Genomic DNA, 14366 nt, shown 5'->3' on the forward strand with positions numbered 1-14366 from the left:
ACTACCAGATAAAAATTGAACTATATCTTCTTTTGTACTCATATTTAAATTGAGTGCCTCTCCTCCATATTAAACCAATCATCTAAGAGAAGTGTTCCGCTTCAAATTTAAACTCTCGCCAGTTTTAGCTTAATTGCATCTCACTTTCTCCTGCTGTCTCTAGCTTTAGCAACGCATTGGGGCTCCCATTTTGCTAAGGTGAATTCATTGCACCAAGTTCTTGGACCACCTAGTTCCTAAATTGCAAGGTGGTCTTGCTAGGGCGTCGGTTGAAGTTCGGGTCTCTTTTGTGTCTAAGTCTTGCAATCCACATATTTGCGTCATCTTGGTCGGTTTTGGTCGAACAATTTCCTTATATTCATCGAAAGTGTATTCAAGGACAACCAAGTAGCTACCTCGGATCAAAACATAAGAGCTACAACTACGTGTAGCACCATGTACGTATAATTTTTGGTTATATACCGCCTGGTCCTCAGGGTTCAAGAAGTTGCGGGTGAGGGGTCAACGTTGGTTCCCTCCCTCCGCCGCTTAAAAATTTGAATTTATAAAGCAGGAACGCTAAGGGCAAAAATTTTCGGAATTCGTCCCGCCAAGTGTCGTCCAGCCCACACCGTGCCCGCGACGCCGTTTGTACGAGTAGGAGGTTCGACATGACACGAGGCGACACATCGTCCCATTTCCACTGCGCTGGCCACAGGATCAGCGACTCGACTGGGTCCGTCGACGCGCTCCGTCGAGTCAAACCCGCCCGCCCACCCCACCGATATTCTCAAGCACCACATAGTAAGGTAAAATACAATTGAGCCCACCCACCAACCGTCCGGAATGCCGCAGCTCTCCTCTATGGTCCATATCCAATCCATGTATCTACAATGATGTCTCTGTTTTCTAATTTGAGAGGAAGGCGGGGGGACGAGTCGCCGAGTGGAGGAGCCGGGCGTGGGTAGGAACCGAGTCGGGCGATGGGTTTCGAACCGATGCTGCTACTGTTATGGCGGTGACGTTCCCACCCCCTACGCTCCGACTCGGCTCATATGGAGGAGTGCACCCCCCGCCCCCCAACCCCACCCTCATGCCCTTTCCCCTCTCTCTATCGTCGTGCGCGGACGCCACTGCTCCCACCCAGGGCTAGGGCAAAACCATCCCGACGATCTCTCCTCTCGATCCATCATGATCCATCGATCCTCTCTCCTTTTCTTCTCCCCCATCGCTCCCCGATCGCCGCCTGCTCTCGCGGGCTACCTTGTCGCACAGGATTAGGGGCGGGGGAAGAGACTCTCGGAGACCCCCGGCGTAGATTATCGGCACCCAATTGGATACGCATCTCCCTCTCCCTCCCTCTTCCCTCTCTTTCTTTCTTCCGTTCGTTCGTCCGCTTCGTTCCCACGAGGAAATCTTAGCGCAAAATCGAAACTTTTAAAGTTTCTTTTCCTTCTTCCTTCCTTTTTGGATCCCCGTCTCCGTTCCCATCCATCCCGTCCCAAGTTCTCTTTCCTTCTTCGACGGATTCGAAGCCCCTCTTCCTCTCCTCTTGCATGGAATCCGGGAAGGTTGCTTTCGATTCTGAAGGCAAAGGGATCACGTCGTAGCGTTTCTTTTGCTCACGCTGTATGGAATCGGAGGGGAGCAGGTCTGGTAACCGAGCGAGCATGAAGGAGAGTAGCAGTGGGGAAGAGAGGGCGAATCGGGGATCTGAAGAGGCTTCGACGAGAGGTGGCGATGCACTGGTCGGTAGTTATGTGGGCAAGAATGTATCTGGAGCCAGGACGTTCCTCCTGGGGAAGGCCTCATCCTACGACGGCGGCAGAAGAAAGTACGGCGTCGTGTACGAGGATGGGCATCGCGAAGATTTGGAACACCAGCAGGTCTCCAAGATCCTCATGGTCCATGATGGAGGATCGAGTGTGAAGCCGAGCTGTATGAAGAGGAAGCTGGACCAGCTGGCCTCCTTAGGGTCTGGAGACTTGAAGATGCCGCCGAACACAAGGTCGAGGAACAATGCGCCAGAAGTCTCGGATGGAGCCGAAACCTCTTCGGTTAGCAGGTTGGGTTCCAACCTCTCAGACGATGCCGACTCTTCCAGTGATTCCTGTGACTGTGCCCGTGCTCCGGCTTCTGTGCCATCCATGGAGATCCAGATGCTGCCGCTGCCTCCGTCCTCTGGGGACATTGCTGTTCCAGAGGAAGCGATCAGTTATTTATTCTCCGTGTACAATTTCTTAAGATCGTTCAGCGTCCGGTTGTTTCTGAGCCCCTTTGGACTTGATGATTTTGTGCGGTCGCTCAACTTCAATGGCCAGAATTCCTTGTTGGATGCCATCCACGTCTCCCTCATGCGGGCTCTGAGGCGGCAACTTCAAATGCTTTCCTCAGAGGGCTCGGAGCTAGCCTCAAAATGCTTAAGGTGAGTATGCGCTCCCTTCGTCTCCTTGTTTGTGAGCACCTGTTAATCAATTTTCGAGTGCTTTGGAGGTTAAAAAATTTATATGTTCCTTTTCTTTTCCACATTATTCATAGACATCAAGATTGGACTTTGCTCGATGCATTAACTTGGTCACCTTTCTTAGTCGAGTACCTCTACATAATGGGATACATGAAAGGCCTTGGTGGGAATGGATTCGGTACTACCCTTTCAGACAGTGAATATTGCAGGCTTCCCGTGGCCATGAAACTCAAAGTTCTGCAAATATTGTGCGATGATGCTGTAGATTCTGCAGAGCTAAGAACTGAACTAGAAACACGGGAAAATGTGGAAGAAGAGATGGAATATGGTTCAGGTGTCAGCCTTCCTCCAGAGAGTGGGCCAAGGAGGGTGCATCCCAGATATTCCAAGACTTCAGCTTGCAAGAGTGTAAAAGCTCTGCGGAAGTCTGTTGAACCAAATAAACCAATTCCAGGTTCTAAGATTAAAGCAGAACCAGTTTCGGATGCATCAGATGCCTCTCCTGATGGGAATAGCGATGAATGCAGGCTTTGTGGAATGGATGGCACTTTGATTTGTTGCGATGGGTGCCCCTCAGCATATCATTCGAGATGCATTGGTCTGAGCAGAGCATTTCTTCCTGAAGGCCTGTGGTATTGTCCAGAATGCACGGTGGACAATCTTGGCCCAACATCTTCCAGAATAGGAAGGGGCATAAGAGGAGCTGAGATCTTTGGCGTTGATGTATATGGGCGGATGTTTCTGGGAACTTGCAATTATTTACTTGTGTAAGGCTTCCTTCGTCAGCTAGAGTTTCTTATCCTGATAATTTCATTAATTTGCACGTCCTAAAATTTCATTAATGCTTTCATTGCTTGCTTGGCCTTTTTATGTTGCTCATGAGACAAAGGGTTGTCGGTTCATAATAATTGGACCTGTTGCTGTGATTTCCTCCACTATTATTTCCTACCTTTTCATCTTCCTGGTTGAATAGCTCCTTTATATTTTTTAGGTCCATGGATTTAAGCATTATTCTTACTCGATTTGTAATACCACACCTGGATACCTACATGATGGAGCTGTTTTTCTTCCACCTCATATACTATCTGTTAACATGTTTATATATATTTATACATGACATTCGAATTCTTGTTATCTGTGTTTGCTTTATAGTTCCTTTTAATTTTTTTTTGCTGATTGCTTTCTTGAAGTTTTATTTCATCTATCTAATAGTTCATTTCTTTCATTTTGTGATCTTGTAAAATGAATGCCACAGGACTGGGACATCATTGGATTCAGAGCCATTTTCTAGATACTACAATCAATGCGATGTCACCAAGGTCTTAAGTCTGATTTGGTCAACAAGAGAAATCGCATCACTGTATGCTGATATCTGCAGCGGCATATTAAAATATTGGGAGTTCCCACCATCCAGTTTGCAGATTGGAAAAACTGAACCCATCAGTAATCTACTGATTGACAAGGAACCTACCACATGTCACATTCCACTCTTCAATAACCCAGTTAACAAAACTGTTAATTTCATTAATAGTGCAGAAGGAGAGAGCTCTGCTATTAACATAACAGATAGCAATGTAGACAATCAGGCAAATTTAAGTCAAAAGAATGACTGCAATGAAGCTGAGATCAATGGCTCTGCATTGGACTTTGTGGAGCAGCCCAACTTTCCAGAGATGCAAAAATTTGATTTGGCAAACACTGAAGTGTCTGCCGAGAAGACACCAGATGTTTCTGATAAATTATTGGTACCTCCAAAAGATGATGAATTTACTTCCAGAGATGCTTCTCTGGCAAGCCAAAAGAGTCTCCCAGTTATCCGGACAAAGACCACCGAGCAATTTCATAATGCATCTATTTTAACTGATGTGTTTTACTCAAACGAACCAATTTCTGCTGAAAGATCAGCTGCGCATGACATTGCAACTGGTGTTTCAGGAAATGAGAATGGAATATGCAAGGAAGATGCAGGCACCTCTATTTTTTCAACAAAGAATGATTCTCTGAGTATATCTTATGAAAGCAAACATCAGACCCAAATTTATGGTGAGAAATGCAGAATTCTAAGTGACAGGAGCTCAAGTAATTTAACTGTCTTCAAGCCCCTGGCTTATGTGAACCAGTATATTCAGGGTGATATTGCTGCATCAGCAGCCGCTAATCTGGCTGTTCTCACATCTGAAGAGAGTAGAGTTCTGGAAGCTCAATTTTCTTCTAATCCTAGGAAAACGGTAGCTGCAAACATTGCACTGCAACTGAAAGCATTTTCTGTAGCAACCATGCAGTTTCTTTGGCCAAATCTGGAGAAAAAGCTCATGGAGGTCCCAAGAGAAAGATGTGGTTGGTGCATTGTATGCAAAGGTGCAAGTACAAATAAAAAAGGGTGCTTGCTAAATTTAGCTGCCACCAATGCCATTAAAGGATCTGCAAGAAATGTTAGTGGCTTTCGTCCAGTTAAGCATGATGACAGCCACTTTCCTATAATTACTTCACGTATTGCAAACATGGAGGAGAGTTTGCATGATTTATTAGTTGGTCGGTTGTCAGATGCACAGTATAACCAACAATGGCATAAACAGCTAAGAGAAGCTTCCAGCTGCAGGATCTTAAAACTCTTGTTACTTGAGGTCAGCTTTTTTTTTTAGTATCTCTTTTTTTCTTGTACTGATTGCGTTGCTTCTTATGGTTGACCTGTTTGACCTGAACCTGCATGGCTGGTTTTGTTTGTTGGAAGATGCCGCTAATCTCTTCTTTTGTTTCAACATCATGATCTACATCTTAGTGCTATAGACTTGGAAAGGAATTAGTTAAAATACACAAAAGTATGCACTTTGCATGCTGGTTAATATGCTGTTGCTGTTTATTTCATCTGCCTGTTCCTGACCATGTCTAAATTTGGATGATATTTGATTTTTTTTGTTTTCATCATCAACTTCAGAGTGCAGATATAGATGCTCAAGCCATAATTATCATAAAATGCATTTCCATATCACGTAGCTATTCTGTCTAAGCACACTTCCCATCTGAACAGTGCTTCATGGTCGACACATTTGGATCACCTGCTCAATGGGGTTTCCATTAAATTGATAAATGATGAAAATGTATAGATGAAAAAAAAAAAGAAAAAAAATGATTGGAAACAATATTTCTATTGTACTAAATAAGAGATAAGGAAAGCTTCCTTAAATTGGACTTGCGTGCCCTTTGCAAAAGTTTCTCTTGCACTAGAAATGCATAACATTGTTTCTCATTCCCTACAATGGTACATTATGTTCGTCTTGTTTCCAGCTTGCTTTGTACCATTTCTTATCCCAATCCTTTATCACAGCTATAATTCAAATTATCACTTCAGGTATGCCATATGATGTGCAATCTTTGCTTGGCGAGCTGTCTCCTTTTCTTTTCTTTTCTTCTTTCCAATATAGTGATCATATTGCATCTTGATTTTAAACATATTATTAACAAATATTTATATCTTAAATAAAATGATTGGAAGATTTACTCATAAACTGACTATTTATTGTGATGTTTTCTTCCCTAAAAAGTATTGAATTAGATTATGATAAAGAACTTGATGGAGGTTAAATCACATAGTGACGAATTATAATCTTGTCGATGTCTCTTTGGTTGCTTACTTGATTGTATCCAGCAATGCAACATATGAAGGTATTATCTTTCCTTGCAAGAACTGCTGTTGTAGTTTCGTTTGGTTTGATACAATTGCTATAATTGTTGATATGGTGTTTGATTTGAGGAAGGTACAACTATTTGATGGAAAGCAAACTAAAGGGGCTTCAGATCATGGTTTGAATTTGATTTGAATACAGACAATTAATGTCTGTTGCAATAAAATGATACCATATTAGAAAGGGAGACTTAAATTTTAGACATAAAATTGCCAATTTTTGTTTTTAAAATACCCTAGAATGTGTCAAACAAAATATCTTCCGTAATATTATACTTTTATTTTTCTGTGTATAGTATTTTTCTCCCTTAAAACACATAATAAGCCACCCACCTTATCTATCTTAGGGATTCAAATTAAATTCAGCTAAGGAGATCTTTCCAAAAAATATTTTCTTTCTTAAGAAAACCAGACCTTAAATGAAACTCAAAATCTATCTCTGTCATGCACATCTCTCTCTCTCTCTCTCTCTTTCATATCTAACTAATTGGACTTTCCTATAAAATCTGTTCTGTAAATGTTATCCATTTAGAATGTATTTCATGCACATATCCTCGTGCATCATAAAAAAACAGTGCCTTATCAATTAGATTGATCATGTAAATACAGCAATTTTAATATCTCCGTTTCCTAATAAAAACCAAACTCTTTTTTTCCCCCCATTTTGATCTGACTCTCTTACCTTTATTCTTTAATTGTCATGTCACCATCCTTTTGGCTGGAAAAAATGTTATATCCACTTACAAGTTTGCCAATCACAAGCTACTGCATCCAACATCTTTTTTCATGTTTACTTACATTTCTCATGCCTTGATTTTTTGTTTCCCTTGTAGTTATTTTAGTCTGCCTACCACACTGTCCATGTATAAATTGCCTGTCTATGGTGTTTGAGTGCTCCCTTTAGCACTAACACGGTAGGGGAACGTGCAACCTAAGTAGAATAACTAAATGCTGCTACCCCCTTGCAAATACGGCACACTAAGTATGTGTTGGCTCTGACTGTTGACTTGTTTGTGTGTTAAAATTAAGAAACTATCAACAAGTGGTATCCTACAAGTCAACTAATTGGAGGCATTTCATTTAAAAATGAGTGCAATATGGGGGAAGGGTGGGGGAAGCAACATGATAGTGTTAGTTGGATAGTGTCTAAACCTCATCCATGTGCCAATGAGTGATTAGAAATGATGTATGTGCACCCTCATGATCATTGACTGTTAAGTTAGTGAAGGAAGGATGGCATAGACTTCTATGCATGAACCTCCAAATAGTATTTTATTTAATCTCTGACCCTTGCATTTCCATTTTAAAATTATTTTATAATGCTTAAAATTCAGTCTTTTTACAAATTCATGTTATTGGAGCAAGTTTTGCGGAGCAAGTATTGAAGAACGTACCAGTTGTTGACTAGTTCGGCACGATATGGGTTCGTACCATGCCGTTTCAGGGTGTACTGAAAACGAGGAGGGGGAGAGGAAGAGGGGGAGAGGGATGGAGGGAGGAAGGAGACCTCTAAACTCTAACCCTAACCCAAGCAAGACTAACCCCAAGCGAGGGAGGGAGGGAGGGGAAGGGAGAAGGAGGGGGGGGGGGAGGAAGGGGGAGGGGCCCTTTAAACCCTAACCCTAGCCCTAAGTGAGACAGAGGGTTGAGGGTTGGAGAGGGAGGAAGGGGGCTGCTTATCAGTGATGCCTAAGGCTCCATCGAAACCCTTAAGGTTGCGAACTGGGGAGCGGGGGGGAGGGTGCGACGTGCTCTTGAACGCCATTGCAACTCTTGAATGGTCAAGAGTGGTGGTAGGGGGGCATGCTCTCGAACCATCACGAGCAGGGGGGTCGGAGATACTCGTTTGAGATGGTGAAGGGGGGAGTTTAAACTGAACTAGGAGGCTAGGGACCTTTTGAGTGAGTCAGCATGAGCGAGAGGGGTGTGTGGAGAAATCGAACCAGAGAGGTTTTATTACAGTGAACCAAAGGGGAGAGATTTTATAACCGAACCAACTCGACCCGGCTGTACTGTTTCGACTAGGCGTTGGTTCGATTCGGTACAGGCCGAATTGTTCGGTTCGGTTCGGCTCGGCAAACCATAGATTGGATAGTCTCATGTATTTAGACTAGGGGGCATCAAATGAGGATACATAAAGCCGATCCCCAGATGGTTGGATAAGTCTTGATGATTTTTTTAGTTGTGCATATAACTCCTATTTTTTAAAAATTAAGTTATTGTATGGTGGAGGATTGGCTCTTGGGAATGTTGGGTGGAATTCACAAGCCTTTGATCATGGAGGACTAGCTCTAGTTAAAAGAGTTTTATACCAGCAATAATTCTAATTAAAGAAGCAAACAAAGCATAGAGAGAAGTCATGAGTCAGTTGGGACTTATTTTCCCTTTACCAAAGCTTTTAGAGAGAGAGAGAGAGCAAAAGACTTGAGCCATCATGTAGATGGAACAATAGTTGTGGAGAGTGTAGAGGATCTAGTAGTGAGCACAACCGACGTGCCAAATGGTGGCTATCATGTTTTCTGATTGTAATAACTAGATATAGCAACTCAGAGCAAGGATGTTAGTATGTCACGTTGAGGCCTCACAAGGCTTCACCAGCGAAGGGCTCAATGAAGTTAGCATTATACCAATCCCATCATGGTTTATGCTTTATATTAGACAAGTTTGTAAGTTCCCCAGATATTTTGGACTTCTCTAAGTGAGTGGCTATTTTTTTCCGTTGTTTGTAACTCATTGATGTGCCTTGTGAGTCAAAGAAAGGAGTGAATTTAGATGAGGGAGTAGGATGTACCTAAAATAGAAAACAAAGCTCGAGCACCTTGGAAGTATTGCATAATTTTATTTGAAACAATCGAAGTTCACTTATTATTTGATTGTTGTTTTATTTGGTTTTAAGTTTTTGTTCTGAGTGATTTGACAGGTGTACTTCTAGCAGCGACACTATATACGGGCTTTAAAGAAATGGTGAAGTAGCAACCAGATAACTTTGTAAGGATTATGTTGATGTTCTTAAAGATGTGGGACCAGGGAGTGGTATAGAGTTGGTATATGAGAGCAAGAGTAGGATTTTGGAGTTGGTGTGATGCTACAAAAAGATCTTGGCCTATGTTACATGAACTGAGGTTCGTGTGTCAGGTGCAGGTTGTGTCTAAGTGTCAGATCCTTTTAAAATCTAGGATTTCGTTTGGTGGAGCTGTGTTTGTCATACCAATGTCCTAAGCAAGGAATGCGGAACCGTCCCAAACCGCTCGGTTTGAAGCGTATCGAGCCATGTTGGCTGGCGGATTGGGACGGTTCCAGTTCCAAAATGGTAAAACGACAGGTGGGGGGAGAAGGGGAAAGAGAGAAAAAGAGAGAGGGGGGAGAGGAAGAGAGGGTGGGCCTCCGGAGGGGTGCCGAGGTAGGGGCTTTGCGAATGAAAGAAGGGTTCGGAGGGCAGAGCCCTTGCTTCGGCCCTTTGTGGGCCTCTGACGCCCTCCAAAGGCCTCCAACGGCCGCTCCTTCCTCTCCCTTTTCCTTTCTCCCTCCTCCCTCTCTTTTCCTCTTTCTCGTTCTCTCTCTTCCGCTCCCTCGCCCTCTCTGCTGTGTCGGCACGGGCTCAAGGCGTACTGAACCGTGCCGCCGGCCGACCGGTACAGGCTCCGGTACCGGCACGGCAGACCTTGGTCCTAAGTGTTGGACATGGATGCTTTAGGCTAAATTGAAGGGTCTGGGCAATCCTGGCTATCAAGGTCGTGTGGGAAATTTGTTCGAGAGTTTTAACAAGTTCATTCATGTTTTTGGAACTTAATTTGCACTATATGGAGGTAGACTCTGAACATGTGTGGATAACCAAATTTGGGTTAGGACCTTGCTTATGTTTGGGTATGTATGAAAGTACAAAATTAATCTAGAGAACATGCCACATACTTAAATTATGGGCGAGTATTCATTATATATAAGTTTTAGAAAATAAAGCTGGTATTCTACCCAAAAACAAAAGTTGGTATGAGTTTATATTGGAAGTTGCAATATACCATTCAACCAAAACTCGTAAGCTGTTGTATCTTCTATTTCTATGCCATTATAATTCTGATCACTTGAATAGTCTGAGAGTGATTTATGATCTGTGTTGCTTATCAAAGATAAATGGATGAAAAATAGTAATGCTATGTTTGTAATATGTACCAGTCATGCTTCCCTTAAAAAAATTGGGGGTTCATGTACAAAACACAGAGAATCATGAAACTTAGAAATGCACTTTCTTTTTTTCTAAAAAAAATATTGATAATGCTTAAGTGGCTAGCTGTACAAAGATTCAAAAATCATACTTTTGTATTGTCTTCTGCTGCGTTCCATTGATGACATTAGTTGCTGTTATGGCTTATAATCGCTTGTGACTGTAAACGGTGGTGTTTTGTGTAAAATATGTAAAGTTCATTATTTTGTTTGAACTAATTTACCAGTGGAAGTGTGAAAAAAGAATCGCCATTCAACCTTATAGTCTCCACTATTGAAACTGACCCTGACTTTTTTGGCAGTTTGAAGAGAGTATTCGTAGGATTGCTTTTTCTGGAAGCTGGTTTAAACTGGTGGATGATTGGTCGATTGAGTTATGCACAGAATTTGCTGGTATATCCCACGTTGGATTAAATCAAAAACATGGACCCAGTGGGAAGCGAAATAAGCGACAATCTGTAGCATCTGATTCTGCACTATTCTTTTCTGATGATAACTGGAAGGATGTGCAATGGTGGCGAGGTGGAAGGCTTTCAAAGGTTGTTTTCCAGAAGGGGGTTCTTCTGAGCGCGCTAGTCAGGAAAGCAGCTCGTCAAGGTAAATGTTGCCCTGTTGAATGTTTTATGTCTCATTGTCCTGCTAGTTTCATATATAAATCTGATGATTGCTCATATGTCTCTTTCATGCCAGGTGGAATAAGAAGGATATCCTGTATTTCTTATCCTGAAATTTCTGAGCTCCCTAGAAGAAACCAGCAATCTGCTTGGAGAGCTTCCGTAGAAATGAGTAAGAATGCATCTCAGCTTGCTCTTCAGGTTTGTTCTCTATCTATTATCCTGGCCGAGTTTGTCATTTCTTCGGGATAATTTCAGTAACCCTTTAACAAACTTTGAGTTCCAATCAGGTTAGATATCTTGATGCTCATATAAGGTGGAAGGAACTTGTTCGCCCGGAGCAAATCCCTTTGGGTGGGAAAAGCTCAGATGTTGATAGTGCTGTTTTTCGAAATGCAGTCATATGCGATAAAAAGATTGCTGAGAATAGGATGATATATGCAGTTAAATTTCCCAATCAGAAGCATCTTCCCTTGCATGTAACAAAGAATATTCTAGTAGGGAATATCCAGGTTGGGAATGGCAAGTGGTGGTTCTCTGAAAATCATATTCCATTATACTTGATAAAGGAATTCGAAGAGAGAGTTGGTGTGAAACCCTCACCTGGTTCAACAATCTTAAACTCGCCTTATTTGCCAAAGTTTCAGAAAAGACAATCGGAAACACGTCGTAGAAATATTTTCTTATATCTTTTGCACAAGGGGGAGAAACCCAGCAAGTGTTCATGCGCATCATGTAAACGCGATGTTCTTCTAAGGTAATTCGTTGTTTTGTAGTGTTTATGATTTTGGTCAATCAAGTCTAGAAAGGTTTGTACGGTATTGTTCTCCCCCTTGCTAACTGTTATTTGCTGTTGCATGTTTCTTGTATTTTTTTTAATGTGATTTAGGGATGCGGTGAGATGCAGTTCTTGTCAAGGTATGGTCATGCTTGCCATTCCATGTTCCATCTCTTCTGTTTACATTTTAGGAACTAAGTGGTGGGTAATTTAAAAGTGGGATCATATTAAAACATTTTTTCCCTGAATTCCAGGTAACTGCCACACATATTGCTCAATATCTTCGGTTGCTGACAAGATTACTGATCCGGGCTCCAATATTACATGCAAATTATGCTATCATACTAAATCTGCTACACTCAATGCAAGTCGAAAGAAGATTCTGAACAATCAGTTGCCTTCTCAAAAAAGGCAAGATCGGTTGGTGGCAGGTCCCACATTCATGTTAAAGATTGGGTCTCCTCATGCTGCACAATCGGTTGGTAAAGCAGAAACTCATCTAGAAATGAGGCCTTTAGCTTCTGGTCCTAACTCAGAACGCAAAGCTAAACTTAGTGGAGCATGCCAGTCATTTGGTCTTATTTGGAAGCGGAAGAAGGGTGACGAGTCTGGCCAGGATTTCAGGGTCGAAAATATCATTCTCAAAAGCAATGAGGGCCTGAGTTCTTCGAGAAAGCCAGTTTGTTGCCTCTGCAATAGTTCTTACCGTTCAGATCTGATGTATATCTGCTGTGAGAAATGCCGAAGTAAGCCGTCATCCAATACATAAATTTACCACTTTCTGAAAATACCTTCCCCCCATGAGTTGCCTGAGTTCTTTGTTATTCGCAGATTGGTACCATGCAGATGCTTTGCAACTCGAGGAAGCTCAAATTTTCGATTTGTTAGGATTCAAGTGCAACAAGTGCCGGAGGAAAGGCTCACCAAAGTGTCCTTTTGTGGATCCAGATTATACGAAGCCAGAACCCGAACTGCTGAATAATGGAATTTCAAACAAAGGGACTACATCCGTTCTCCCTAGATTGGTACATCCGAGTACCCTGGGTTCACTCTCAGTCGAGGAAGATTTGGTTATTGTGGATGATGATCCCCTGCTTTATTCTTTTGGAAGAGTTGATCCAATTGTGGAGCAAACACTGGAAGCGGAAATCCAACCGAATGGATCTGGATCATTGTCCCGAAGCCAGGAAAAATTGTCTATCAGAAGGCCCCAATTAAAGCATGGAACTAATGTTGATGGGTTTTATGCACCTCAGAATGCCAACTCTAATTGCACAACATCTTCTGAGAGCCAATGTCTAGGGAGAAACAATGCCACATGTAGAACAGCTAGAAATGAATTCTCTCCAGCCAATGAAGCAAACTTTGTAAGTGCTTCCGAGAAAGCATCATCCCCTTTATCGGAATGGAATTTTATGAAAGGTGGTGATCGTGGAGATGCGGGTTTTGGCACTGCTGGCATTAGTTACCAATGGCGTGATCCAGAAGGTGGGAACTCTGAGGATTTGGAATACGAACCACAGACATACTTCTCATTTACGGAGCTGTTGGCATCTGAGGATGGGGAGTTGGACGATCAATATGATATGCCTATGGATGCGTCAGAGTACGGTTGCGCCCCCAGCAGTTCTGATGAATTTGGAACTACTTATCAGGAAGCGCCTCCTTGCAATTTATCAGCAATGCATATAGGGGGGTCTGCAAATACCTCCTTTTCTGCCAATGAGGCTGCACTCGGCGGTGTGGAGTGTGAAAAATGCAAGCTCAACCAGCCATCTCCGGATCTCGCATGTGAAGTTTGTGGGCTGCAGATACATTCCCATTGTTCGCCTTGGGTTGAGAGCGAAGAGCCCTCCGGGGATGCCAAGTGGAGATGTGGTGGTTGCCGGGAATGGCGGAAGTCTAGCATCATCGGTAGTGTGGTTCGGGTTTTATGAGTGCAGCTTCTGTTGATTTTTGGCCAGCACGTGATTCCGGGAGAACTTGAGGGCGCCGGGTTGGACGCTCGCAGAGTCGCGGTAAAAGAAAAGGCCGCGAGAGTGCAGGCCGGGCTGCAAGACGTGGGGAAGGTGGGCAGCTGGGCTGCTGCTCATCTTGTCTATCGGTGGTTCTCTGCTGTGAATTTGCTGATCTTTTTGAATCTCCATGTCTCTGATCGCTGGCTATGATCACCGGTCCGTTGTTTTTAACCATGGAATGCCAATTAAGCAACGTTGAGAATTTGTTGAACTGTATATAAGAGAGGGTCAAGGGTAATCCCCCGTCTCGGTGGTATTCAATCTTCGATAGAATCAATTGACAGAATTTTGAATGTTATTGGTCAGGGGAGTGGCCTGGGGTTTGATTTTATCAGTGGGAGGGATCATTTCCTCAGTGCCAAGAATTTCCCCAAGTAGTTAACTTCAGGGAAAAAAAAAACTAGTTAACGTGTGCTATCTGTGTGCAAACTTGATAAACACCTTTTAATGTAGCAAAAAAAAAAAAAAAAACAACTTTTAAAACAACTCTCCTCCCATTTTTCATAAAAAAATATTTTATGAAGAACGATATTTTGTGGCCGTATGTTTTAAAAAATGCCAAGAAACTAAAGCAACACCTAGTTGCTTTTTAACTGCCTCCATGACCATCACT

At 42.7% G+C, this 14366-nt stretch overlaps 1 protein-coding gene across 1 annotated transcript; it reads left to right on the forward strand.

Moving 5' to 3' along the window:
* The first annotated feature begins 871 nt into the window (after window positions 1-871).
* LOC103723835 (DDT domain-containing protein PTM-like) lies at window positions 872-14049 on the forward strand. Its single transcript, XM_008814892.6, has 9 exons — window positions 872-2404; window positions 2518-3210; window positions 3699-5067; window positions 10646-10940; window positions 11034-11158; window positions 11248-11714; window positions 11847-11875; window positions 11990-12481; window positions 12567-14049. Exons 1-9 carry the CDS (start codon window positions 1611-1613, stop codon window positions 13670-13672), a joined length of 5370 nt encoding a protein of 1789 aa, XP_008813114.4. The 5' UTR covers window positions 872-1610; the 3' UTR covers window positions 13673-14049.
* The last annotated feature ends 317 nt before the right edge of the window (window positions 14050-14366 follow it).

This window comes from Phoenix dactylifera, chromosome 13 (genome assembly GCF_051530095.1).
Source record: "Phoenix dactylifera cultivar Ajwa chromosome 13, Ajwa_hap1_PhDact_Kaust_v1.1, whole genome shotgun sequence".
Classification (NCBI taxonomy): Eukaryota; Viridiplantae; Streptophyta; class Magnoliopsida; order Arecales; family Arecaceae; genus Phoenix; species Phoenix dactylifera.